The 27,782-nt window shown below is 54.1% G+C and overlaps 2 protein-coding genes across 6 annotated transcripts; one reads left to right on the top strand and one right to left on the bottom strand.

Annotated features, from left to right (window-relative positions):
• Window positions 1–333: 333 nt before the first annotated feature.
• LOC118094937 (calpain-5) lies at window positions 334–27,651 on the bottom strand. Of its 5 annotated transcripts, none has more exons than XM_060281961.2 (13): window positions 27,050–27,651; window positions 19,727–19,897; window positions 18,816–18,947; window positions 18,276–18,484; window positions 16,608–16,800; window positions 15,351–15,547; window positions 14,675–14,752; window positions 13,824–14,007; window positions 11,849–11,974; window positions 11,063–11,259; window positions 10,430–10,551; window positions 3,971–4,107; window positions 334–1,125 (listed from the first exon to the last, which is right to left on the bottom strand). In XM_060281961.2, exons 2-13 carry the CDS (start codon window positions 19,889–19,891, stop codon window positions 946–948), a joined length of 1,920 nt encoding a protein of 639 aa, XP_060137944.1. In that variant the 5' UTR covers window positions 19,892–19,897; window positions 27,050–27,651; the 3' UTR covers window positions 334–945. The 5 variants fall into 5 exon arrangements, with proteins under 5 accessions (XP_060137944.1, XP_088512112.1, XP_060137945.1 ...); XM_088655986.1 differs by lacking the exon at window positions 27,050–27,651 and adding an exon at window positions 25,801–25,965 and having other exon boundaries at window positions 19,727–19,951; XM_060281962.2 differs by lacking the exon at window positions 27,050–27,651 and adding an exon at window positions 25,801–25,924.
• Window positions 21,259–27,066, top strand: LOC148684152 (uncharacterized). The gene is made up of 3 exons (XM_088656042.1): window positions 21,259–21,360; window positions 22,518–22,638; window positions 25,766–27,066. Exons 1-3 carry the CDS (start codon window positions 21,259–21,261, stop codon window positions 26,329–26,331), a joined length of 789 nt encoding a protein of 262 aa, XP_088512168.1. The 3' UTR covers window positions 26,332–27,066.
• Window positions 27,652–27,782: the final 131 nt, after the last annotated feature.

Here is a 27,782-nt window from a genome sequence, read left to right as displayed (position 1 = left end):
CAGTTTTATATGTTTATCTTTGTGTTGAGAAATGTTTTTTTGTTTCTGACTATCGGTCGAATAAAGTATATTGATTGATTGATGGAAAATTCTTATAACAGCAGCTGTAGCTGGGAAAATGTGCTCCTAGCCATGGAGGGTTCTTGAGCGTGACAGAGAGGGGTCCATGAGCACCCCAAAAACCTGCTCTTTCCGGGGGGGGGGGGTTACCCTGCCCCCAGCCAGCCGCTCTCCAGCCTCCCAGCCACAAAGCCAACATCCTCCCTAGGTTCAAACTCTGTTAATTTTCTACTCTGTACACTGTAGGTGTAGCTGGGTTTTTACAGATCCTGCTGGGTTTAGAAGACTTTATTAAAGCAGAATATAAAATTTGAAGTGCGCCACAATTCTCCACCAGCATTTGAAAGCAGCAAATAGAAGTTCCAGAAGCTCAAAGCTTCATGGCTACATTCCTGGTGCCCAGCAAAGAGAGGTTTTGTCAATGTTTATAGTTTCCCTTTTCCGTTTGCGGCATCCAAGAGGGGAACAGTCTCCCTCGGAAGGTGGTGGACAAGTCCCGGTAACTGGACTTGACAATCAACTGCCTTTCCTTGGACCTCGTCAGGACAGAAATCCACGGCAAGAATTTCCTTCCATTTCCACCCGTGCGCAACCAGACGCGTCCCATGTGCCCCTTTTACCATTTCGTTTCCCACGGCTGCTGCAACCGTTCTCTCCGTTTTATGTACATGTTATAAAATGAAATATTTCAAAAAACTTCTGCAGAAATAAATGACAACAAGCAGTACGGCTCCTTCGTTTTGAGCAGAAGGACGGTGGTCCTTGCCTGTGTGCCGACAGCTCCACGTTCTTCGGGAGAGGGGGCCTCCGGGGAAAGGGTGCGCCCACCCCTAGGCGGTCACCCAATGCACTCCCTGGCACCCACAGAGGGCTCCTTGGCCGAGCTCACAGAGCCAGGAGGTCTGAGCTGGTGGAGGTCTCCACGAGGATGGAGCCCGGAGGGCAGGCAGGGGGTCCCCCTTGCAGCCGCAGCACCTGCCCGCTGCCAGCGTCTGGGGGCATCTCCGCAGCCAAGACTTTGACGTACCCCAGCCGGGTGCTGCGCAGGAACCGCCTGGCCCACACCTGTGGAGCAGGGACCAAAAGGAGAGGAATGAGAGATGGTAGATTGGGAAAAGGGATTTGTAATTCATGGCATGTTGTGAATTGAAAGAAAACTACAGGAGTAGTTATGTAGACTTCGGGTTGCGTAAGCGGCAAACCCGGAAGTATCTTTCCAGGTTTTGCTGCATGCGCAGAAGCGCTCTACCCAGTTGCGAAAAACTCAGGATCCAGCCTGACCTCCGGAACGGATCCCGTCCGCAACCAGAGGTACCACCGTATATGAAAATGATGTGCCAGCGGTATTTGACTCCCAGTAAGTTGACGGAAATGTATAGGACAAGTTCCAAATATCTGCTGGAAATGTAAAGAAGAAGAAGGTGCCTTTCATCATATGTGGTGGAACTGTAAGGAAACAAAAGCTTCCTGGGAGATGATATATAATGAAATGAAGGAGCAAATGCTAAGAAATAACCTTTGTTAAGAAACCAGAAGCTTTTCTGTTAGGAATTGCAGGTGCCTCCATCAAAAAGGAAGAGAAAAGAGATCTTATGTATGGAACAACAGGCGTCCAGATGCCTAGAGATGGAAAGAAGGCAAAGTTCCGACAAGAGAGGAGTGGCAAACTATGAGGGACTATGCCAGGCACCCCCAAACTGCGGCCCTCCAGATGTTTTGGCCTACAACTCCCATGATCCCTAGCTAACAGGACCAGTAGTCAGGGAAGATGGGAATTGTAGTCCAAAGCATCTGGAGGGCCGAAGTTTGAGGGTGCCTGGACTATGCCAATGGCAAAACCGACTGGAAAACTGAGAAACCAAGAGGACAAAAAGTTTACAAAAGAATGGGAAAAATTTATAAGTTATTTAGGAAACCACTGTAAGCAGATGGAAACCCGAGCAGGATTTCGATCTCACTTATAGTGTAAGAATCACCGCGGACAATGTGGTTTGATATAAAAATTGAAGTATGAAAGAACACGAGAACAGGGCCTTTTCTGCAGTGGCTCCCCATGTGTGGCATACTCTCCCCAGGGAAGTTCGCCTAGCGCCTTCATTATACACCTTTAGCCACCAGGCAAAAACGTGGTTTGATTTGACATCCTATACCCTTTTTAAAATGCTGGCTCTTTTGAGTGGTTGTTTTTTATTGCGTTGTCGTTTTTTGTTTTGATTTTGTGTATCCTATATAATGAAGTGCAAGTGTCTCTGCGTCCAGTCTCTGTGTCCGTGCTACTGCGCATGTGCCCCATGGACACAGGGATTGGACGCAGAGACACGAGGCATTCGGCTCCCTCCCCTTACCAGCTCCAGGCTTGGGCTCCGTTCCAGCCTCTTCACTCCGGCCACAGGCGACAATTGTGCAGCCGCCTCCTCAGCTCCCTCTTTCGGAGCACCGGTGCCCAAGTGGAGCAACGTGCGGGGGGAGGAGGAGTGGGAGACGGCCACAAATTCGGTCACAAGATGGAGGGAGAAAGAACCACTCGGCCTCAGTGGCAGCGGCGTCCCCCAGCCGCCTTTCAAACTACGCTTCCCAGCAACAATTAAAAACTAACGAGGGCGGTTGGCGGGCTGGTGTTGGTGGTGGGCCAGCCACATTCCTGGCTAGCGAGGCCGCCACAAGTGTTTTCCCTCCCGCTCTCTCCGTTCCTATCTCTCTCCCCTTCGAAACCTCCCCCCCCACCGCCCGAGGAGAAATGCTGCCTGGGTTCACTCGCAGGGGGGTGGGGCCTACAGTTCGAGTCCGCCTCAGGCTGGCCGAGGGAGGCGGGCGAGGGGCTGAGGTGATTCTCTCCCCCCCCAGGTTGTCTGAGGAGAAGCACTGCAACGGGTGGCAGCCTCTGTTTCTGGGCTCCCTCCGGGAAGGAGCGAGCCGATGCAAGCAACTCGATCTCCCCCGGCACCTGTTGTTGGAGCGCTTTCCCATTTCCTCCAGCTGCGCCCTAAAGTGCAATCCGGCAGGTGCGTCGCCTGCCCCCCCTACAAAAAAGGACCCAGATATTTGAATGAATGAATGAATGAGTCCCCCCCCCAAAAAAAAACCCCACACGGTTTTGCCTGTGAGCGCAGCCCGATCCTGTCACTGTTCTAGCACCCGTTAATTTAACGGGCTTCATGATACTAATTTGATATATTATCTGAACTGCCCTGAGACCTTCGGGTATAGGGCAGTATGGAAATTAAATAATAAACAATTATATGCAGTAATAAATGTTTAAAATGAGACTCCATGGAGGGCGGGGGGATGAAGTCGTGAGTTTCGGATGAATCTCTTTTTATGGATATGTTTTTCGATTCTTTGTTTATAACTTTGTATTCGTGGAACCAAATGAAAAACAAAAATGAGAGGATTCATTCATTCAACGCCCGCCCCAGTTGGTGTTCGGGGCAGGGGGAGAAGCCGGCAGGAGCCGAGAAGAGGACGGCCCCACAGGAGGGGTGCGGCGGATGGTGTCCCTGATTCCACATTCCTGCATTGCGGGGGGTTGGGCTAGATGACCCTTGGGGGTCCCTTCCATCTCGACAGTTCTGCGGTTCCACCTCAGGACCGCTGATGGCGCCATCCATCATGGACTCAGTCCTCTTGCAGACCCCAAACCCCCCTCCTGGCCCAGAGCTTCCTCCCAGTTCATAGAATCGTGGAGTTGGAAGGGAGCCCCAAGAGGCAGGTATCGGAGCTTTAAAAGCATAGAACTGTTGGGCTGGAAGGGGTCCCCAGCGGTCATCTAGCCCAACCCCCTGCCATCCAGTCTGTACCCTCCCCGGGACAGCCTTCCTTTTGCCCCCCGGAGCCCTGAGAAGGGGGAGGGAGAGCGGTCGGTGGGGGTGGGAGATCATGCCAATGCTCTTGCCCCCCCATCCCCACCCACCTCGATGCGGATGGGCTTCCGCGGGCGCCGGCGGCAGAAGACGGCCTTGAAGTTGAAGTCGGGGCTGGAGGTGGCCTTGTGGAGGCAGGATCGCACCGCCTGCCCTTCGGCGCAGAGCTTCACGTAGACATCTGGGGCTGGAGAGAGAGGGAGGGGGAGACACCCCAGTCATTTGCCCCCAGGCCTCTTGTGGGACCTGTCAGAGGGCCTGGTATGGCTACTCTAGAGTAACGACTCCAGCATGGTCTTTTAAGGTTTTTATTAAGTGCTGATTATTTACAGTGTTCAGAGCAGTAAAAATGCATCCTTAAGGTGAGGTGTCTGAACTCCCGAATGGCGATTGGCGCGTTTTCTTCCAGCACCACAGCTTTGGCAGACCCAACCTCTTCCCCCTACGTTTGCGTCGCAATTCGGGAGTTGGGGGAATTGGCCTCCCCCCTGTGCGTCCAACTTCCTGTCCCACCTGCGGCCTGGGCTCCACAACCTTGCCTGAGCCTCGGACACCACTTCCTGACTCTCCGCTGGAGGCAGAGCTCTCCTTACTCTCTCCCGCGCTTGGGGATGGGCTGGAACTTAAGATGGGAGGGACTTCCCTGTATCCCTCGTCCCTCACATCCATCCCCCTCCCAGGCTCCTCTCCCCCCCTTCCTAGTGGCTCTCCGCTTGCTGGGGACGAGTGAAACCCCAAGAAGTCTGTGGCATCCGAGCCTGTGGGTGTAAAAATTTCCCCCCAATCCTGCGATCTTTCTCCTTCCCCCTGAGAAGACGGGAATCCCAAGAAGTCAGTGGCGTCAGAGCTGGTGGGAGTAAAAATGTTCTGCCAGTCCTCTCCTGCCTCTGACGTCCTTGACCTCGGTGAAACCCACACCTCTTCTTCCGTGTCCTCAAATTCCGCTTCCCATCTCCATGGAGAGCTGCTGCCTGCTATCCCTTCCTCCTGCCCCTCCCCCTCTCCCTCCCTTTCCATGTGCCAGGGCTTGGGCCTGTGGGGGAACAGGGCGTGGAACTCTTCCACTAAAATTTCCTCAAGTACTTCTGTGGCCGGTATCCACTCATTGTGGGACGGCGGAGTGTCCTCCCATGCTATCAGGTACTCCAGTCCTCTCACCCCTCTCCTTGAGTCTAAAATCTCAGTTGCCTCATTGAGCTGTCGGGCGTCTCCCGTCTCCCCCCCTCCCTCTGGAGGCTGATCGCTGTCCCTGAACCTGGTACTTTCCCTGTACGGCGACAGCAGCGATCTATGAAACACTGGGTGCACTCTCATGTCCTCCGGCAGTGCTAGCCTGAAGGCTACCGGGTTGACCTGTTGCGTGACCGTGAAGGGGCCCAGCCTCCTGGGTGCTAACTTCTTGCATCGCCCCCTGGTGGGAAGACCTTCCGAGGATAACCAAACCTTGTCCCCCACCCTGATGACCTCTCCCGGTCGCCTGTGGCGATCTGCCCCCTTCTTGTACGCTTCCTTGGCCCTCTCCAAGTGTTCTCTGAGCTGCTGGTGCACCGTCTCCAGGTCCTCTGCCCAATCCTCTGCCTGTGGGCCCTCTTCCTCCTCCTCCCCCTCCCTCTCCGGGAAAGATCTGAGGTCGCGCCCGTAGTTGGCCTTAAAGGGCGACACCCCTGTGGAGACGTGCACCGCATTGTTGTAGGCAAATTCTGCCAGTGGCAGGCGATCCACCCAGTCCGTTTGCCTCTGGCTGACGTAACATCTCAGGTACTGCTGCAGAATGGCGTTGACCCGCTCCGCCTGTCCATTGGTTTGCGGGTGCCTAGCCGTCGACAAGCTGACCTCCACCTGCAGGAGGTTCATGAGCCGCCGCCAGAACCTGGAAACAAATTGGCGGCCACGATCCGAAATAACCCTTAAAGGCAATCCATGCAGTCTGAATACGTGGTCAACAAACAGTTTGGCCGTCTCTTCTGCCGAGACCGCCCTGGCACACGGTATAAAATGGCACATTTTGGACATGAGGTCCACCACCACCAACACTGCGGTCTTGCCCCTGGACGACGGCAGGTCTGTGATGAAGTCCATGGACACTACTTCCCACGGCCTGTGCGGTGTGGCTAAGGGCTCCAGCAAACCTGCTGGTGGCGCTCTGACCACCTTTGCTCGCTGGCAGGTGTCACATCCCCTTACATAATCCCGAACATCCTCCCGCACCCCTGGCCACCAGAAGTGTCTCATGACTAGGTGAGTGGTTTTGTCCCTTCCAAAATGACCCGCCGTTGGGTTGTCGTGCATCTGCTTGAGGGCCTTACCTCTCAGCTGTTTGGTTGGCAGGTACAGGGCTCCCTTGTAAAAAAGCAAACCCCTCCTTTCCTCAAAGTCTTTGGCCTGCTCCCCCCCCTCTCAGTTCTCTGAAGATGCGGGTGGCAAATTCATCAGCTGCTGTCAGTGCTGTGAGTTCTGCCTCGCTCACCACTGCTGCTCCGCAGGACCATGCTGATGGGGGGAAAATATGCCTGGGTGCCGGTGGCAACTCCTCCTCCATATACTCTGGCTTGCGGGAGAGGGCATCCGCCCTGACATTCTGCTCTCCCGGGATGTAGTGGATGGAGAAGTTGAAGTTCGAGAAGAACTCTGCCCACCGTATCTGCCGCTGGTTGAGCACCCTGGCAGTTCTCCAGAACTCCAGGTTCTTGTGGTCCGTGCACACCTGGATGGGGTGCTTGGCGCCCACCAGGAAGTGTCGCCAGTGCTGGAACGCAGCGTGGATCGCGAGAAGTTCCCTGTCAAACACTGTGTAGTTGCGTTCCGGCTGGGTCAGCTTCCTGGAGAAGAAGGCACAGGGTCTCCACTCTCTGTTGGCGTCCAGTTGCAACAGAATCGCTCCCAGAGCCTTGTCCGAAGCATCTGTCTCCAGGCGTAGGGGCGCATCCTGCACCACGTGGAACAGGTGCTGGTCTGAAGCGAATACCCTCTTGAGGCTTTCGAACGCTGCTTGCGCCTCTGGTGTCCACCGGAACTTCTGCTTGCCTCTCAGGCAGTCGGTGATAGGAGCCGTGACGCGAGAGAAGTTCTTGATGAACTTCCTGTAGAAGTTCGCGAAGCCTAGTAGGCGTTGGGCATCTTTGCGCGTCCTGGGGCTGTGCCAGTCCAGGATGGCCTGCACCTTGTCCTTGTCCATCGCCAGCCCCTTGTCTGACAGCTTGTAGCCTAGGAAGTCCACTTCTTTGGTGTGAAACTTGCACTTCTCCAGCTTCACATACAGGTGGTTGTCCTTCAGGCGCTGCAACACCTCCCTGACATCCTTCACATGCTGCACTGGGTCATTGGAGTAGATAAGGATGTCATCCAGAAAGACCAAGCAGTTCTTGAAGAGGAGGGACCCCAGGACGTGGTGCATGAAGGCCTGGAAGCATGCTGAGCCCCCTTGCAACCCGAAGGGCATCACCAGATATTCAAAAGAGCCCAGAGGCGTGAACATCGTGGTTTTCCATTCATCACCCTCCCGGATCCTAATCAAGTTGTACGCCCCTCTTAGGTCGAGCTTGGTGAAGATCTTGCCCCTGCGTGCCGCTGTCAGGAGATCATCCACTCTGGGCATGGGGAAAGCCACTGGCTCTGTCACCGAATTCAGCCGTCTAAAATCCACCACCAGACGGCGCTGTTGCGTGTCTTTCTTGTCCACCCAGAAGACCGGGCTGCCCCCTGCTGCCTTGCTTTCTCTGATGAACCCCCGCTTGAGGTTCTTGTCGATGAAAGCGCGCAGATCCTCCAGTTCCTGATCTGACATGGCGTACAGCTTGGCTGGGGGTATAGTTGCCCCTGGCACCAGGTTGATCTGGCAGTCAAAAGGCCTGTGTGGGGGTAGGTGGTCGGACTCCGCTTCGCTGAAGACCTCCTGCAGGTCCCAGTACGGCTTGGGTATCGCCTCACCCCCCTTGACGTGCATGGTGGCCACCGTGGCTATCGGAGGCCCCTCCCCTGGTTGGTGCTGCATGCAATGTTCCAGACAAAAGTCCGATCCAAAAGTGATGCATCTCTGGTGCCAACTGATGGAGGGGTCGTGGCGCGTCAGCCAGCTCATGCCCAAGACGATGGGGGGGTCTGAGATGGTTGTGACGTTGAAAGCCAGTGTCTCTGAGTGCCTTCCCACCGTCATTCTCATGGGGGGGGTTGATGCGTGATGGCCCCTCCCAGCAGCTCTCTGCCGTCAATGGTGGCCACGTGCAGGGGCAAATCCAGCTGCAGAAGTTGGATCTGGTGCTCTTCTGCAAAGTTTCTAGAGAAGAAGTTGGCGGAGGCACCACTGTCAATTAAGGCGAGGACTGTCAGGGGATAGCCATTTGGGAGCGTGAGCGTGACTTCTAGAACCACTCCTGCTCTGGGAGGGGTGGGCTGGCTGTGCTCCTCTCTGTGCGGGTGGGCGGGCGGGGGCTGTTGTCTGCTGACTGTGCCTGGCCGCTCCCCCTTGTCTCCTGCAGCCAGGCTGTCTCGTTTCCCTGCTGTGGTGCTGCGTCAGCTGGGGAAGGTACAACCGTTCCCGCCTTTCCTTGCCACTCTCTGCGATGAGGGCAGTCTCTGACGCGATGCCGGGGGGAGTTGCAGAGAAAGCAATTCCCGCCTCTTCCCTCCTTGCGTCTTGGCGCCGCCGGGGTTTGAAAAGCCCGCGCGCGCGCTCCTCCGATCTCCATCGGTTCCGGCTCTGGGCTTGGCCTGGGCGGGTGTGGGGGCGGGCCCTGGGGTGGGGTTTGGTGATGTGGTCTGTCCTGGGAGCGTGGGAACCAAGGTTTTGCTGCGCGCGTCGCTTGTTTGTCATTCCATCTGGATTCCTGTCTCACCCCCACCGCTAGCGCCGCTTTGCTTAACTCATCCATAGTTCGCGGTTTGGGACCTCTTGCCAGCTCATCCTTAACGTCTGCGTGCAAACCCATGTAGAAGGCTGATTTCACTGGCTCACTTTGCAGATCCCACCCCAGTTTGTGCACCAGCATTGTGAATCTCGCCCAGTAGTCCCTAACTGTCGATTTTCCTTGTGTTAAGTTATGAAGCTCCTCTTTAGTGGCCTCCATTTCACTGTCACTAGCGTACATTATTTTTAAAGCTTCTAGAAATAATTTTGCGTTCTTCATGCAAGGATTTTTTTGCGCGATGAGCGGTCTTACCCATTCTCGGGCGGCCCCCGTCAAATGCTCTATGATAAAGGAGACTCTGTGCGCGTCATCTGGGAATTCTGCTGCATGCAATTCCAGCGCATAATTTATTTCTGTCTCGAATCCTAGGTACTCCCTAGGGTCGCCGCTAAACTTGGTGACTAGGCTCTGTCCCCTTCTCACTTGGACTAGCTGCGGCTGGGGCACCCCCCCACCTCTAGCGGCTTTCTCCTCTTCCAACTTTTTCTGTAGGTCCAAAACCATCACCCTTAGCTGTTTCTCAGTCTCCTCTTTTGTCCTCACCTGGTCCACCAGCTTGTTCAGCTCCTCCTGCGCCCCTCGCGCTTCCTCCTGAGCGGCATGCAATTGCTGCTGTGCGTGCGCTGTGAGGTTCTGCAGCTCCTGCTTCGCTGCTTCGGCCTCCAGCCTCCAATGCTCAGCCTCTTGAGCGCTCATCGCTGCACTCCAAAGTAGCCAAAAAAAGATTCGGGAGTTGCTGTCAGAGGGCCTGGTATGGCTACTCTAGAGTAACGACTCCAGCATGGTCTTTTAAGGTTTTTATTAAGTGCTGATTATTTACAGTGTTCAGAGCAGTAAAAATGCATCCTTAAGGTGAGGTGTCTGAACTCCCGAATGGCGATTGGCGCGTTTTCTTCCAGCACCACAGCTTTGGCAGACCCAACCTCTTCCCCCTACGTTTGCGTCGCAATTCGGGAGTTGGGGGAATTGGCCTCCCCCCTGTGCGTCCAACTTCCTGTCCCACCTGCGGCCTGGGCTCCACAACCTTGCCTGAGCCTCGGACACCACTTCCTGACTCTCCGCTGGAGGCAGAGCTCTCCTTACTCTCTCCCGCGCTTGGGGATGGGCTGGAACTTAAGATGGGAGGGACTTCCCTGTATCCCTCGTCCCTCACAGGACCCCTCTCCCAAGGGCCCCTCCCTCACCAGCACACCCCCCGGGCACAGGTAGACTATCCCTGAATGTGGAGGCTCTGCGCCACAGCTCAGAGCTGCTGACCGGCCTCTCCTGCCGCCTCCCCCTTGAATTCGCCCCATGCCCTTTTTGCAAGCCGTCTAGGGCATGCCCTCAACACCCACCTTGTGGCAGTGAGATCCACAGAACCATTGTCATTTTATCTGCCGTTCCTGCATCACGGGGGGTTGGGCTAGATGACCCTCAGGGTCCCCCTCCAGCTCCACCGTTCTACAATCATTTGTGCTGTGGGCAGCTCAAGGCTCCCAAAAGGGGTGGCATCAGGGAGAGGGGAGGGTCTTTCTGCGGAATCACGGAATTGTGGAGCTGGGAGGGATCCCCAGGGGTCATCTAGCCCAACCCTCTGCAACGCAGGAGTCATCGCAAGCTCACCTTTGCTGGAGTTGGGGAGCGCCAGCCCCACGGCCCGATGAACCCAGACGGAGGTGATGAGCTGGTGGGATCCGGAGCAGCAGCTGCAGCGTGGAAGTGGGGGGTCATTGCGGTTGATGGCCCTGGGGGGGCAGAGAGGGAGGGAAAGAAGTGTATTTTTAGCCTTCCAGGAACATAGATCTCTACGGGCCTCCCAGGGATCATCCAGTCCAACCCCCTGCAATCCCTGCTTAGGGCTCCTTCATCTAAAGCCCACCCACCCGCTAAACTACCCTGTGAACTGCAGGGCTCTGCCAGGGGTACATGAGCTCCCAGGAATCATTTTTGTGGGGTGGGGGGTGCTTTCAAAATAAATACACAGCCGAGGAGAGAACCCCAACCACCCTCTGTCTTTCTGGTATCACACAACCGGCTCCATCTGTAGAGAGGGGAAGGCACTCTGCCCATGCCCAGAGGAACACTTGTCACCCTCATTAAATCGCAAAGTTGCAAAGCTGAAAGGGGCAGGTGGGACCGACCCAGCTGCTCCGAAGGGGCCCGTCAGGCGAGGCGAATGCACTCTGCAGATGCTCAGAGGGAAGGAGGGAGGGAGGGTGGCGGGTGGATGGGTACGGGTTGAGGGGACCTGCTCACCGCAGCCTGGCTGGGCGCTCGCTGTAGATCCGCAGGAGGAAGGCGCTGCTCTGGCCGGGGTCGAAGGTCGTGGGCAGGAGGGCGTAGCGACCCCCGGGCACCTCCGCCCGGAGCAGGACACTGCGGGAGTTGATGTAGGTGGAGCCAGCCATTCGGGGCGGGATGCGATGCAGGCGCCAAGTCCGGTTCTGCTCCACCTGCGAGGAAGGGAATGACATGGAACGGGGAGGGGTCCCCAGCGGTCATCTAGCCCAACCCCCTGTAAGGTGGGAATCGCCACTCAAGGGGGGGGTGGACAGCCGGCCTCTGCTCAAAGGCCTCCATTGGGCTGGATGAGTCCTGCAATTCAAATTTCAGCGCCAACGGCCCCCTCCTCAGCCCCTCCCCTGCCAGGTCAGGCAAGGCCTCCCCCCCCCAGGGCGGGTCATTAAAAACCTAGTTTTGAAAATGCCTTCTCCAAAGGTCTTATCTTACTACACTAGGAATTATATGGCTATATCTGAAATTTCATGCATATCAGTTAATATCTTGACCCTCCTCCACGAAAATAGCTGTTTACTTGGCCGTTTTCCTATTTCGTGAAGACTGAAATTTAAATTCGGTGGAGAAGGCTCAAGATATTAACTGATATGCATGAAATTTCAGATACAGCTATATAATCCCTAGTGTAGTAAGGTAAGACCTTTGGCGCAGGCATTTTTTTTTTAAAAAAAAGTTTTCCATGAACCGCCCTGCTCCCGCCCCCCAAGAACCTCCTGCCCCCCAGAACAAGGTGCTTGGACTCACGCTGAAGAGCTCGAAGCCAATGGGGAGGTTGTGCCCCCCAGAGCCAGACCCCCGGAGCTGACGGGTGTCTTCCTGCTGCAAGGAGATCAGGACTGAGTCTCGAAGTCCAGACACATCAAAGAAGAACTGGGGGAGAAGAGAAAAAACGTCAGCCAATTGTTTTGACTGCATATATATAATATGATATGTTAATACATATATATAACATGATATGATGATGATGATGATAATAATAATAATTTATTATTTATACACCGCCCATCTGGCTGGGTTTCCCCAGCCACTCTGGGTGGCTTCCAGAAGGATATTAAAATACAATAATCTAATAAACATTAAAAGCTTCCCTAAACAGGGCTGCCTTCAGATGTCTTCTAAAAGTCTGGTAGGTGTTTTTTCCTTTTGGCATCTGGTGGGAGGACGGTTCCACAGGGCGGGCGCCACCACCGAGTGCGAGTTCCTTCAGCGGCGGGGCAAATGCACTCTGCACATGCACAGGTGGCACTCAGTCTACCTAATGCACCCTAGGCATGCACACCACAGACCCCAGGCCCTTGTTCCAGGCCAAGCCCTGTGGTGGGTGGGGGGCTCCTGCCGTCCTGGCAAGCTTTTGGGGGGTGGGCCTCTGGGCTCCTTGACCCTTTCTACACCCAGGGAGAGGGGCCGGTTCCCTGCAGGGGATTGGCAGGCCTAGTCTAAGGTGCCCCAGAGTCAAACCTGGCTGACTCCCACTTGGACGGTGCAGTGGTTAGAGCGCTGGGCTAGGACATGGGGAGACCAGGGTTCAAATCCCACCCCCCCAGCAGCTCCTGGGGTGATCTTGGTGGACGGTCGCTGACTCTCGGCCTACCCTACCTCGCATGCTGTTAATACACACACACACACACACACGTATATAGGTTTGTTCTTGTTCTTATTTTTATTATGTACCGTGTTGGCTTGAATATAAGCCTCACCTTTTTTTCCAAATTCCGACCGTGAAAAGTTTAAGTGTGGCTTAAATTCGCGAACTTAAAAAAAACATGGCTTTTACGATATCGCTGCTGAAACAGAAATACAGGAAAATGGAACGGGAGCAATGGATTCAAACTACAAGAAAGAAGATTCCACCTAAACATTAGGAAGAACTTCCTGACAGTAAGAGCTGTTCGACAGTGGAATTTGCTGCCAAGGAGTGTGGTGGAGTCTCCTTCTCTGGAGGTCTTTAAGCAGAGGCTTGACAGCCATCTGTCAAGAATCCTTTGATGGTGTTTCCTGCTTGGCAGGGGGTTGGACTGGATGGCCCTTGTGGTCTCTTCCAACTCTATGATTCTATGAGTGCCTGTGGAATTTTAAGGGAGCAGCTTTGGGGATCATCTTTTTTCTCCCCTCCCCCCTCTTGAATTTTAAAGGTGCTGCTTATATTCAGGCCAATATGGAATTTTGTGTTTTTATCTTGCTTTTTTATGCTGTCAACCTCCCTGAGATCTATGGATGGAGGGCAGTACGCAAATTTAATAAATTTACGTAATTGAACTGCAGGATTGGAAGTGACCCCCAGTGGTCATCTAGTCCAGAGCTCCCCAACCTTTTTATCACCGCGGACCAGTCAACGTTTGATCATTTTACTGTGGCCCGCTGAGGGGGGGGGCGTTGATTATTTATATTTTATTTAGATTGTTTTATTAATTTTAATTTAATTGTATTTAATGTTCCTTGGGCGGCCCGGTACCAATTGATCCAGGGACCGGTACCGGTCCGTGGCCCGGGGGTTGAGGACCACTGATCTAGTCCAACCCTCCCCCCCCCCTTGCAATACAGGAATCGCAGCTAAAATGGAGAGAGAAAAGCAAGGACGTTTAAAGTCCACTAAGGAAAAGAAATAAAATGCTCGAAAGAGAACTCAGCTTCGTTCCCGCCCTTATTCTCAGCTTGCAAATGACGACACCGGTTTTTTGAAAGTTCAGTCCCAGAGCACCCATTGCTTTCCCCAAATCACCTGGGGATTCTCCAGGAAGGTGTCCCGGTGGTTGAGGCAGCCCCCTGCCCGCCTCTTCTGGGGGTCCCACTCCCCAAACTGCAGACCCTCCACCCAGCTCCGCCGGCAGCTCAGCCTCGCCGTGTTCATGCGACGGCAGATGACAACGTCTGTGAAATGGGCGCAGAAGTCCTCAAAGCTCATCCTGCCGGGAAAGTCAGGGAGGCGAGGAAGAAGAGTCAGGCTGGGACTGGGGAGGTCGGAAATATTCTCCTTCAACCTTCCGGTACCTGTGTGTGGCTTGGCTCACTTACTCGAGCTGCCTGGAGCTCCTCAGACACTCTCAATGAACCAAATAGAGCGAAAGATTACGAAACATTGGGGTGGGGCAGTGTGTGTGTAGACTTTGCAGCTTATTTTTCTAGTTGCAGTTTAGTGAATATTGCTTCAGAGATTATAAACGCCTTATTGGTTTGCTAGTCATGCTCCAATTGTGACATCCACCTTTTTTTTAAGTTTGCTGGTTTGCTAATAGCATTTTATAGGTTGCAATTACTGACATTGTGCGGTGGTTCTCTGTTGCTTGTGAGCTGCTCTGGGAATCATTTGAACGAAAAGCAGAAATACGGTACTATCAGTCAATCAATCAATCAGCGGTCAGAGTCTGGTCTTGGTGGGCTGGGGGGGGGGGCTGCACGAGCCGGCCCTTTGGAGACGGAACGAGGGATCAGCCCGCCTTGAGGTCTTTCCACATCCTAGAGACCTGCTTACCCCTGAAATGGAGCCTTGCAGAATCGGACTCTGAGGGGCACCACAATCACAGAGAGACCAATGGAGACACACACACACACCCAAAAAAACCCTAAGCGTACCAGAATTCGCCATCGTCCCGGACAGTGACCCCCATTTGCTTCCGGTTTCTCTGGCTCACCTTCTGCCATTCTGGGGACCTGCGAAGGGGGTGGGGAGGTTTAAAGTGAGACAGGTCAACACCCTCTGCTCCTTGAGCAGGACAGTTTCTAACAGCCCCTCAGAGCCCACCCAGTCTCCTTTCACCTCCAGGGGGACCCCACCACATGGCATTGCAGGGGGTTGGGCTGGATGACCTTTGGGGACTCCTTCCAACTCTGCCTTCTAGGCTTCACGGGAGACTTCTACGCAGAGATCAGGCAACCGTCTCTTAGGGATTCTTCAACTGCGATTCTTGTATTGGGGGGTTGGACTAGATGACCACTGGGGTCCCCTTCTATCTCTACAGGTCCATAATTCTGCGACTAAGGGGGCTGGCTGCTCCCCCCAGATCCTTGTATTGTGGGGGTTGGACTAGATGACCGCTGGGGTACCCTTCTATCTCTACAGCTCCATAATTCTGCGACTAAGGGGGCTGGCTGCTCCCCCCAGATTCTTGTATTGTGGGGGGGTTGGACTGATGACCACTGGGGTCCTCTTCTATCTCTACAGGTCCATAATTCTGCAACTAAGGGGGCTGGCTGCTCCCCCGGGCCCATTCCGCGCACCCCAAAGGCAGCCTCCCTGCGACCCCCTTACTTGTCGCTCCAGGCCCCGTTCCATTCCACTGTCCCCCAGGGGTTCCTCATGCGAATCAGCTGCAGCTTCTTGACCTTGAAGAGCTCGAGGAGGTTCCTCCGACGCAGGTGGACGGTCCTCACCGCCGTGACCCCATAGGCGTGGCCCTGGACCAGGCCGCAGGGCAGCTCGGCCTCGGGCCCCTCGCCAGGGAGGGACTATTGGGGGGGTGACACACACAGATTCAGAGAATGGCCATGCAAGACAAAGAATGCCATGCGGTGGCGTTGCAGTAAGGTTAAGGCTTTCTGGGGAATGATATACAATGAAATGAAAAAGATGTTCAAAATAACGTGTATAAAATAAAATTTAAAAAGCACCCAGAAGCCTTTCTCTTGAGAATTATAGGAATAGAACTACCTAAACTCTATAGAAACGTATTCATGTCTGCAACTACAGTGGCAAAATTTTTACTTACCCAGCAAAGGAAGAATGGCTACAAAAACTTATGGAATATGCAGAAATGGCGAAACTTACCGGAAGAATAAGAAATCCAGATAACAAACTTTTTTATATAAAAGAGTGGAAATGGTTTATTGAATATTGACAGGTAAATTGCAAACAGATACAAAACACTGGCAGGATTATGGTAAAAACCTGCAGTTACGTAACGGTATATATTGAAAGAAGATAAATGAGCGAGTTAAGTGAATTTGGATATGCAGAAGATATTTTAAAAATTAATTGAAGGAACCCCCTAAAGAGGGGGAAGGAAGTCAAGTTTTGAAATGTCGAAATGATTGTAAAATCAGTGAAATGTATAGATCTGAAAAGTAGAAATAAAAATTGGGGGGCGGGGGGACAAAGAACGCCGGCCCTGCTGGGCAGGCCAACCAAACCACAACTGAAGCACACAGACTCCCCCAGTTTATTACGGATTTCTTATTTATTCATTGCATTGCATCTCATGTCTCTCTCCCCCCGCAAGCCTTCCCCCCTGCTTCTCTTTTTACTTCTAATGGCCAGTTTATCTTTATTTCATTTATTTATTCCACTGATATCCCAACCCTTTTCCTCTCTCTCTCTCTCTCTCTCTCTGGAGTTCAGGGTCATTCAGTCCCCAACAACAGCCTTGCGAGGAAGGCCAAGAGGCAGAGGCTGGCTTTCAGGGTCACACCCAGCAAGCGCCAGGATTATTTAAACGCTGGCCTCTCCTGGGTCCCTCATCCAGCGCTCTAACCACTGCGCCACGCTGCCTGTCCTTTTCTCTCCGCTCACCCGGATGGAGCAGCTGACGAGAGCCGCTCGGGCGTGGGCTTTCTTCAGCTGCTGGAAAAGCTCCTTCCGCTTCTCGGGGTCCGTGCCAAAGCCCCCCTCGTCCAGCACCAGGGGCTCCGAAATGCCCCCCGAAAAGTCCACCAGCGCCTCAGCCGTGTTCCCGCCCTCCAGGGCCTCATAGCACCCATTCAGCCTGGGAAAGAGAGGGAAAAGAGGGTGGGTGGGGTGGAATGGGAACCCCCCCCCTTTCCTGCAGTGGGTGGGCACCAGGTTGGGGCTGGGGTGTGCTAGTCACTCCCCAATGACTGGTCTTTTGGGCAAAGGAACAAGGCCCGTCCTCAGAGGAGATGCTCTAACCATTCGACCACACAGCTCTTGAGGGGGGGATTACAGCCAGCCAGCTACCCCAATGGAGAGTCTGTAAGGAGGAGGGCCTCAGGACCCCAGCACCCCTCCCCACCATTACAAAGCCCTTTTTTGACATTTATTAAGACTGACTTTTTTGCATGGAGTAAATTAACTTGCAATATCTGGATTCGCAGACTGAAGAAAATAATGACTGATAGAAAATAGAATAACTGGATATTAATTTGAGAGAATATATTAGTACATTTAGCTGGCAGACAGAGAATTGGAAGCCATTTTATCTTTTTCAATTTTTCCTTTCCTTTTACTTTTTCCCTTCTCCTGTTTCATAGAATCATAGAGTTGGAAGAGACCACAAGGGCCATCCAGTCCAACCCCCTGCCAAGCAGGAAACACGATCAAAGCATTCCTGACATATGCCTGTCAAGCCTCTGCTTAAAGACCTCCAGAGAAGGAGACTCCACCACACTCCTTGGCAGCAAATTCCACTGTCGAACAGCTCTTACTGTCAGGAAGTTCTTCCTAATGTTTAGGTGGAATCTTCTTTCTTGTAGTTTGAATCCATTGCTCCGTGTCCGCTTCTCTGGAGCAGCAGAAAACTACCTTTCTCCCTCCTCCATGTGACATCCTTTTATATATTTGAGCATGGTTATCATATCACCCCTTAACCTTCTCTTCTACAGGCTAAACATACCCAGCTCCCTAAGCCGTTCCTCATAAGGCATCGTTTCCAGGCCTTTGACCATTTTGGTTGCCCTCTTCTGGACACGTTCCAGCTTGTTAGTATCCTTCTTGAACTGTGGTGCCCAGAACTGGACACAGTATTCCAGGTCAGGTCTGACCAGAGCAGAATACAGTGGTACTATTACTTCCCTTGATCTAGATGCTATACTCCTCTTGATGCAGCCCAGAATTGCATTGGATTTTTTAGCTGCTGCATCACACTGCTGACTCATGTCATGTCATGTTTGTTTTTCTAGATTAGAAATGGTATATTATAAAAAAAGCCACAGGACATCTGATGGCTGTCGTCAGGGGTTCTTGAGCCACGATTCCTGCGTTTCAGCTGCGGAGTCAGAGGCAGACAATGCTTCTGAATCCCAGTTGCAGGAAATCGCGGGATGGGGGGGGCGCTCTTGTGTTCGAATCCTGGTCGCAGGCTTCCCTACTGGGGCAGCCGCTTGGCCACTGTGAGAACAGGGCTTATATGGGCCCCCATTGGCCTGATCCAGCAGCACGTCTCTCCTTCTACCCTTGAGAAGAGCCCCCCCAACTCCCCCCCCGCCATTTTGCCCCACCCACTTGGCGTAGGCCTTCTCCAAGAGGGCGCTCCAGAACTCGCGAGGCTCGGCCGAGCGGCAGAAGAGGAGCTGTCCGTGGCGGCAGGGCAGGCGGTCGTCCACCACAATCTCCGTCCAGCTGCCCCAGCGCCAGAAGCGGAAGCGGAAGATGCCGCCATAGGCGTGTGGCCGGCGAGGGTCCCAATCCTGCTCCCGGGGGTTGGGGATGACCTGAGGAAGGAGGAGGAAAGAGAAGCAGGAAGGGCTTTGCACTCGGCAGGACAAGGCCGAGATATAAACGGTGGATCAGGGGGATGCTGAGGACATAGTTTATCCTTGTCACTTTGCACATGCCCAGGGACACTCAAAGAAGCCGGCATCTGGACAGGGCCGCACTTCTCTTTGGTGCACTCTGCACATGCCCAGGGGCACCCTGGCCTGAACCAACCAGCCCCAGATCACATCACAGCTAAATCCCGCTTGAGAACAAGAGAGAGGCTGGTGTCTGTTTGGGCAGAGAGGGGGCAGGGGAGCGGGGGGGGGCAAGGGAGGGGTCCCCTACCTTCTTCCAGATGCTGGGCTCGCTGGCCAGGCAGGAGGCGGCCGCCACGAACCAGCAATTCCCGAGGCTGCCCTGGTGCAGGTCTCTGGGGCTGATGCCGTCCACAAACAGCCGGGGGTCAGCGCACAGCTCCTGGGCAAGGGAGGGAGGGAGGCTCTCTGGACTTCGGAACCCCAAACGTCACCCCGTTATGGGGCAGGCCCAGGGGTCTTCTTCCCACACACAAAACAGCCCTGCAAAACAGCCCTGCCAGGTCTGTGGCCGAAGCAGCAACCGGAGGCAGCATGGCATGGAATCGTAGCGTTGGAAGAGGCACCCAGAGGCATCTAGTCCAACCCTTGCAATGTGGGAAATGACACGCCTGCCTTCCCCGCTTTCAACCCCAGCCCCCCACTCTCTCCAACCCACCCCTTTGCATGGCTCGGGGTCAAGGACACACCCTACTCTTGGAGGGGACCCCAAGGTCTATGGGGGCCTGGGGAGCTGAAGTCCTTTGGGCACAGTAGGATTTTCCCCACCCCGAGACCCCATAGTTATGTATTCATTTAATTTCCACCCCACTTTTTCCTCCTAATCCTGGGATAACTCAGTTGGCAGACTCTTAATTTCAGGATTGTGGGTTCAAGCCCCACGTTGGGCAAAAGATTCCTGCATTGCACAGGGGGTTGGACTAGAGGACCCCTGGGGGTCCCTTGCGACTCTACAATTCCGTGATTCCATGGAGTTCAAGGGGGGGGTTCCCCATCTCAATTAATCCCTGCAGCGACCCTGCGAGGTAGGCTAGTCTGAGAGAGGCGGGGACCGGCCCCCAAGGGAGCTTCATGGGGGCTGAGTGGTGGGATTTGAACCCTGGCCTCTCACAGGCCCTGGTCCAGGGCTCTAACCACTAGGCATCCCTGTCTCCTACTCACCCCAGGGCGCTTCCAGGAGACTCCCTCCAGGGGATCTCTGCGGTAGAAGAGGGAGGCGTTTGTGGCCGGGAACTCGGGGTCCTCAAAGAGGCTCTGCTGCTGCAGGCAGCGCTTCTTCAGGTGCTGGTAGCGCTGTCCCCGGAAGAACTTCAGCCTGGAAGGCATGGCGACCTAGAGAGGCAACGAGAGCGATGGGGGGGGGCATAGGGCAGGGGGCTCTAGCACCTGGGGGAGGGACGAGGGACCCCGTGTCAGAATTATGGGGGTAAGAGGGAAATGAAACAAAAACGCAGGTTAGGAGGAAGACTTGGCTTTTATTCTTTTGAAATGTAATCCCTAAAGGTCATCCATCCCAACCCGCAACACAGGAATCAACACAGCCCATCAATTCCTTAAGAGCTGCTGAGAGTTTGCCTTTCACCAGTGAAGGCGGTGAAGGTCCTGTGCGAGTGCCTGGAGGCGCTTGGAGGCTGGATGGTGGCTAACAGATTGAGGTTGAATCCTGACAAGACAGAAGTACTGTTTGTGGGGGACAGGAGGCGGGCAGGTGTGGAGGACTCCCTGGTCCTGAATGGGGTAACTGTGCCCCTGAAGGACCAGGTGCGCAGCCTGGGAGTCATTTTGGACTCACAGCTGTCCATGGAGGCGCAGGTCAATTCTGTGTCTATCAGCTCCATCTGGTACGCAGGATGAGACCCTACCTGCCTGCAGACTGTCTGGCCAGAGTGATGCATGCTCTGGTTATCTCCCGCTTGGACTACTGCAATGCGCTCTACGTGGGGCTACCTTTGAAGGTGACCCGGAAACTACAACTAATCCAGAATGCGGCAGCTAGACTGGTGACTGGGAGCGGCCGCCGAGACCACATAACACCGGTCTTGAAAGACCTGCATTGGCTCCCAGTACGTTTCCAAGCACAGTTCAAAGTGTTGGTGCTGACCTTTAAAGCCCTAAACGGCCTCGGTCCAGTATACCTGAAGGAGCGTCTCCACCTCCATCGTTCTGCCTGGACACTGAGGTCCAGCACCGAGGGCCTTCTGGCGGTTCCCTCGCTGCGAGAAGCCAAGTTGCAGGGAACCAGGCAGAGGGCCTTCTCGGTAGTGGCGCCCGCCTTGTGGAACGCCCTCCCATCAGATGTCAAAGAGAAAAACAGCTACCAGATTTTTAGAAGACATCTGAAGGCAGCCCTGTTCAGGGAGGCTTTTAATGTTTAATTGTTTTATTTCATTTTTCTGTTGTAAGCCGCCCAGAGTGGCTGGGGAAACCCAGCCAGATGGGCGGGGTATAAATAATAAATTATTTATTATTATTATTATTATTATTATTATTATTATTATTATTATTATTATTTCACGGGTCAATGGGGAACTTATAGAGCAGGGAGGGAAGACCCCACACCAAGCCAGGCCTTCCCTCCCCCCTCCTCTCCTCCTACTGTGAGCTCATCGTGCTACCTCACAATGGCTTCTCCTCCCTGCCCCCCCCCCCTGGTTTCCTGGCCCTCAGTCTGCAATGGCTGCCGACCTCCTGCCATGTCCTCCAAGCACAGCTCCTGCCAGGAGGTCGGAGACCTGGCCATCAAGTTTCTGGGCAGCCTTGTCTTGCTTTGCGTAGCCAACAACGTCATTGCTCTGGTGAGGACGGGCGAGGGGTGTTGTGGGGAGGGGGAGGAATGCCCTGCTAGGCCAGAGCCCCCCAAATACCGAGTCTCCAACAGTGGCCAGCTAGGGGCGCCAGAGTCCACGGTGACCCCTGACCTCCTCCCTCTGGCTCTGGGGCAGGAAATTCAAGAATTGTAGACCTGTAGGGTCTGGGCGATGGGCTCTTTCAGACCCACTGAAAGAGGCGGTCATTAAACCGCTTCTTTAAAAGACAACTTGCGAGAAGCCAAGTTGCAGGGAACCAGGCAGAGGGCCTTCTCGGTGGTGGCGCCCGCCCTGTGGAACGCCCTCCCAGCAGATGTCAAAGAGGAAAACAACTACCAGACTTTTAGAAGACATCTGAAGGCAGCCCTGTTTAGGGAGGCTTTTAATGTTTAATAGATTATTGTGTTTTATTTTTCTGTTGGAAGCCGCCCAGAGTGGCTGGGGAGGCCCGGCCAGATGGCCGGGGTATAAATAATATATTATTATTATTATTATTATTATTATTATTATTATTATTATTATTATTATTATTAATGGTGGAGTCTACTTCTTTGGAGGTCTTTAAGCAGAGGCTTGACAGCCATCTGTCAGGAATGCTTTGATGGTGTTTCCTGCTTGGCAGGGGGTTGGACTGGATGGCCCTTGTGGTCTCTTCCAAGTCTACGATTCTATGATTAATTAATATTATTATCATCATTATATATATATATATATATATATATATATATATATATGCATTATTATTATTATTATTATTATTATTATTATTATTATTGGACCTGGCCGATATGGCCAACCATCGCCCAGTCTCAAATCTTCCATTCTTGGGAAAGGTGATTGAGCGGGTGGTTGCTGAACAACTCTGGGCACGGCTAGAGGATGCAGACCATTTGGATCCCTTCCAATCAGGATTCAGACCTCATCACAGGACTGAAACTGCCTTGGTTGGGAGAAGTGAGGTTACAGGGAACCAGGCAGAGGGCCTTCTTGGTGGTGGCGCCTGCCCTGTGGAACACCCCCCTAAACAACTATCTGACTTTCGGAAGCCACCTGAAGGCAGCCCTGTTTAGGGAAGTTTTTAATGTTTGATCTTTTATCACTGTTGTTGTTGTTATTATTCTTATTATTCTTATCCCCCCCCTCAGCTCTGCCTCCCTCCGCCGTCCTTCAAGAGCAAAGAGGTTCACCGGAGGAAGCGCAAGAGAGGGAAGGGGGACACGGAAGGGCAGGAGGCGAAGGAGGCGCTGGAGCCGACAAGCAGCCGAGGTCGGGGAGTCATTTTTTGTGGGATGAGAAAACTTGGGGAGCCATCAGAGGTGGGGGGGGGCAGCAACAATGCAGGGGCCGCATTAGACCAAGATCGCCGTCCACATCACGGCCCCCTCCTCTGAAGGGCAGGCTCTCCAGGGCCCCCGAAAGATGCTCTCCCCCAGACTCTGCAGGGACCCCACACAGAATCTTGGCCTGGACTTTGCCTGTGTTGCCCAGCAGCAGCTCTGCCTGCAGAAGGCTCTGCGTTCGACTCCTGACAGCATCTGCAGGCAGATCGGAAACCCAAGGAGAGCTGCGGCTGGCCGTGTTCTTTGACTTTGGGCTCTCCAGTGTTGCCTGGGCTACGATTCCCACCTCCCTCAACCACGAGCTGGCAGGGGGTGATGGGAGTTGTAGTCCAGGCTCCAGGCGCTGTCTAGGCGCCCCCTGAACTAGATGGCCCTCCCTGGCCTAGCTTGAAGCATCAGGCACCTTCTTCCAGGGTCCCTCCCTTTGCCCATCTTACCACCAAGAAGAGCCCCCTTCCCAGTCTCCTGGGGCTTGTCTGCACTGCAGTTTAAAGCAGATTTGAGGCTCCTCCTGTCTCTTCACCCCATTCCAGGTGAGGATTTCCCCAACCCATGGGTACTCCAAGGCCCCCTTGGGGGCATCTAGATCAGCACTGCCTGCATGAGTGGTTCGCTGGCATTTTTTCAGCTGGAGGTGGTACTGGGAGCCCCAGGGCGTGTGGGATGGGAGACTCTCTTCCCTCTCTGCTTTTAGGTCCAAGAGAGGTTGCATATCAAAAGGCAAGGGAAAACTGGATTTAAGAGCAGGGCAGACTGGAGATGGCACCGGCATAGTCAAGGGGGTGGGGTGGGGCAGCTGCCCCCCATCAAGCAAAACATTGTTGTTGTTTAGTCGTTTAGTAGTGTCCGACTCCATGGACCAGAGCACGTAGTGACCCCATGGACCAGAGCACGCCAGGCACTCCTGTCTTCCACTGCCTCCCGCAGTTTGGTCAAACTCATGTTCGTAGCTTCGAGAACACTGTCCAGCCATCTCGTCCTCTGTCGTCCCAACACCAGGGTCTTTTCCAGGGAGTCTTCTCTTCTCATGAGGTGGCCAAAGTATTGGAGCCTCAGCTTCAGGATTTGTCCTTCCAGTGAGCACTCAGGGCTCATTTCCTTAAGAATGGATAGGTTTGATCTTCTTGCAGTCCATGGGACTCTCAAGAGTCTCCTCCAGCACCATAATTCAAAAGCATCAATTCTTCGGCGATCAGCCTTCTTTATGGTCCAGCTCTCACTTCCATACATCCCTACTGGGAAAACCATAGCTTTAACTATACCAGGCATAGGCAACCTTGGCTCTCCAGATGTTTTGGAACTACAACTCCCATGATCCCTAGCTAACAGGGCCAGTGGTCAGGGATCATGGGAGTTGTAGTTCCAAAACATCTGGAGAGCCAGGGTTGCCTATGCCTGAACTATACGGACCTTTGTAGGCAAGGTGATGTCTCTGCTTTTTAAGATGCTGTCTAGGTTTGTCATTGCTTTTCTCCCAAGAAGCAGGCGTCTTTTAATTTCGTGACTGCTGTCACCATCTGCAGTGATCAAGGAGCCCAAGAAAGTAAAATCTCTCACTGCCTCCATTTCTTCCCCTTCTATTTGCCAGGAGGTGATGGGACCAGTGGCCATGATCTTGGTTTTTTGATGTTGAGCTTCAGACCATATTTTGCGCTCTCCTCTTTCACCCTCATTAAAAGGTTCTTTAATTCCTCCTCACTTTCTGCCATCAAGGTTGTGTGATCTGCATATCTGAGGTTGTGGATATTTCTTCCGGCAATCTTAATTCCGACTTGGGATTCATCTAGTCCAGCCTTTTGCATGATGAATTCTGCATATAAGTTAAATAAGCAGGGAGAAAATATACAGCCTTGTCGTACTCCTTCCCCAATTTTGAACCAATCAGTTGTTCCATATCCAGTTCTAACTGTAGCTTCTTGTCCCACATAGAGATTTCTCAGGAGACAGATGAGGTGATCAGGCACTCCCATTTCTTTAAGAACTTGCCATAGTTTGCTGTGGTCGACACAGTCAAAGGCTTTTGCATGGTCAATGAAGCAGAAGTAGACGTTTTTCTGGAACTCTCTAGCTTTCTCCATAATCCAGCGCATGTTTGCTCTTTGTCCAAACTCCATGGACAAAGACAACAGCAAAACATTAGAAACACTTAACTAACTGACCAATCACATTGAATCCTGGCTACGCTCATGGCTGGGAGGCAGAGTCACTTGTCCAGCCCTCCCATTCAGCAGGGTGAGGTGGCCACCTCAGGCGACTGATTTTGGGGTGTTGGGAAAGTGCATTTTAATGGTTGCATTTAGACAGTAAGGGAAAGGGCGGGGGAACCTCAGGTGCCAAGTGGCCTGGCTGACTTTGGCTACTATGGAGGGAGAGAGAGAGAGAGAGAGAGAGAGAGAGAGTCTTTGCTGTTGTGCTTGAGACAGGAAAACTCATGGGACCAACGCCCCCCCCCCAGCCCCTGCTTCCTGGGCTTGCAATCCCAGCAGAACTCAGCCCAGTAGCAGCTGGAGTAGGCGCACAGGGCAGGCTGCTCTCAAGCATGTGCAGAGTGCCTTCCTGCGATGCTCCCTTGGAGGGGCTTCCCTTGCACGAAATCTAGAATTTAGTGTGGCAGCAGCACATACAGCTTTGGAACTCCCTGCCTTCAGCTGCACTACGGTACTTCCGGCGCCAGATGCTTAGAAATTGCATTCTGTTTTGGGCGCATTAAAGTCGTCGGGTTGCAAATTATTCTCTATTTTCCTGGGTATATCTTTCTGGTAAACCCCTCGAGGGTGTTGCTGTCGCGGTTTCCTACAAGCAGGCGGTGCCAAAAAATAAAAATCTCATGAAATAAAAATCTCCCCTCGAGTCGGCCGGTGTGTGACTTTGGGTCCTGGAACGGCCGAGTACCTCTGGCGCACGGAAAGGTCCGCAGATCGGGGCGTCCAGAGTTGCGCAACCCCAAATTGGGACGGGAGCACAGAGAGAGCGCAGCAATTTGGGGGCCCGCCCTCCTCCTTCGGGCCTCACCCTCTTCTTTCTCTCTCTCTCTCCCCACCCCCAATTTACAGAAGGCGGACGCCCCAAGAACGCGCGCAGCACCCACCGCTCCTCCTCTCGGCCAGAGACGGCTCCCCGGACGCACAGACACAGCTCCAGCCGGGCGGCCCTCGGTGGCGGCGGCGGCGGCAGCGGAGTGAGCCGTCGGGGTTCCAGGCGGGCGTCGCTGGCGGACGGGACCGACGGGAAGCGCCCCGAGCCGTCGAGCAGCGCCCGGCGGCGGCGGCAGCAGCAGCAACCCGAGGAGGAGGAGGAGCCGTCGGGGCGGCGCCGGCGCTCGGGGCAGCAAGTGCCGAGCCGCTCGCCGTCCCCTCGGGGGCGCCGCCAGCGCACCCCCTGCCCCTCCAAAATCCTGATCCTGCGCACGGACTCCAAGGGCGAAGTCCCCAAAGGGAGCTGCGGCGGCGGCACCCCTCGAGGGCAGGTGGTCTACGACGCGCGCTGGCTCCCCTGCGTGCTGGGCGAGGGCGGACAAGCGACGCTGCTCCCGCAGCAGCTCCGGGAGCTGTGCAGCCGGACGCCCCACGTGAGGCAGCCAGGATCGCCCGCCCGGATCAGTAAAGAGGTCGCCGAGTGAGCCCCACAAGAGACGTGTCCGCGTGTTTGTGGGGAGCGGAGGCTGCTGCCGCCGCGCGCCCGAGCACTCGCGCGTCCTGGGAGGTTCGCCTCCGAAAAGCAGCCTTGTAGTCGCGCGGGGCTAAGAAGGGATCCGTGGGAAAGGCAAGCCGGATCCCACCCACCCCTCCGATAGGAGGCGCTGAGGAGCACCAACGTTGCAGGGGGTTGGACGACTAGGGGACCCTTGCCAGCCAACAGAAAGTGCTTCTTCACACAGCGCCTTGCCAAATTGTGGCACTCGCTGTCTCCAGAGGCAGTGGGGTCGTCCAACGGGGGGGGGGCATTAAAATCAACCCTGGAATTGTACAGCGGAAGGGTTGTACAGCCCCATGCAATGCAGGAATCTCTGGCCACCCAAACTATTGTTTAAGAACCCACGAAGGAGAGGCCACCACCTTCTCCAGATCTCGCCCTCAGAAAGTTCTTCCAGAGGTACACCTTTCTTGTTCTGCCCCAGGCTCTCTTTGACATTCATGCTTTTACACAAACCCCAGCCTTGCACTCTGCCTCTGGTCCCACCCAAGGGACTTCTCCTCCTCCTCCTCCTCCCAACAGGCATAGCTGCCAAGTTATCCCTTATTTTAAGGGATTTCCCCTTATGCTGAATAGGCTTCCTCGCGAGAAAAGGGAAAACTTGGCAGCTATGCCAACAGGTGGGCAAAGGTGAGGCCTCTTACCTGCTCCCGCTTCCTCCCGGTGGGTCCAGTGCAGCTTCCTCTTTGCGGGACGCGCAGGCTGCAGCTTGCAGAGAGGGGCAGGCCCACATCCAGACCTACCAGAGAGCCCCACGGGAAGCTGGCAGAACCGGTCGGGGAGCAAGGATCCCCCACGCCCTGGACTCGCGTGCCAAGAAAGCGCCAGGTTGCAGAAAAAGCAAGGACTTAATATGCAACACAGCAGCAGTTGAAGAACTTGGGGCCTTGCAGTGTTTTCCAACTAGGGACCGATCTCCACACCAGCGAGATTCTCCACGTAGATGTTAGGAAGAACTTTCTGAAGGTAGGAGAGTGGGACAGACTCCCTCAGAAGAAGGTGGGCTCTCCTTCCTTGGAGGTTTTTCAGCAGAGGTCGGGGATTGCTGAGCTGCAATTCCTGCATTGTTATTTCAGGGGGTTGGGCTGGATGACCCTCAGGGTTCCCTTCCAAGTCTAGGACTCTCTGACGGGAGCACAGAACGGGCTCCTCCCACCCAAGGCCCACATTGGCTGCACCTGCCGCCCTCACAGCTCCCTCATTTGGGTTAGGCCAGCCTTGCCAAGCCCAGGTGGCCTTCACAATCTTCCCGTGGCTTTCGAGAGGAAGGGGATTCCTTTTACTGCCTGAAGATGCTACCTGTGTCCTAGATTTTTGGGGGGAGGGGGGAGGAAATCCCACAAGGGAACAGGGTGAACACCACTCTCCCCCAGACAA

This window comes from Zootoca vivipara, chromosome 12 (assembly GCF_965207765.1).
Source record: "Zootoca vivipara chromosome 12, rZooViv2.hap1.1, whole genome shotgun sequence".
Taxonomy (NCBI): Eukaryota; Metazoa; Chordata; class Lepidosauria; order Squamata; family Lacertidae; genus Zootoca; species Zootoca vivipara.
This window is presented reverse-complemented; position numbering and strand designations above follow the sequence as displayed.

Bases quoted from the DNA above. Each gene is read 5' to 3' on its own strand.
- LOC118094937 (XM_060281961.2), bottom strand. From the start codon at position 19,891: ATGCCTTCCAGGCTGAAGTTCTTCCGGGGACAGCGCTACCAGCACCTG. The intron at 15,548-16,607 runs GTGAGCGGAGAG...CCCCCCCAATAG, and splicing joins TCGTCAGCTGCTCCATCCGG to TCCCTCCCTGGCGAGGGGCC. The intron at 1,126-3,970 runs GTGGGTGGGGAT...CCTGCTCCACAG, and splicing joins GGAAGCCCATCCGCATCGAG to GTGTGGGCCAGGCGGTTCCT.
- LOC148684152 (XM_088656042.1), top strand. From the start codon at position 21,259: ATGTCCTCCAAGCACAGCTCCTGCCAGGAGGTCGGAGACCTGGCCATC. The intron at 21,361-22,517 runs GTGAGGACGGGC...CCCCCCCCTCAG, and splicing joins CCAACAACGTCATTGCTCTG to CTCTGCCTCCCTCCGCCGTC. The intron at 22,639-25,765 runs GTCGGGGAGTCA...CCCAATTTACAG, and splicing joins GGAGCCGACAAGCAGCCGAG to AAGGCGGACGCCCCAAGAAC.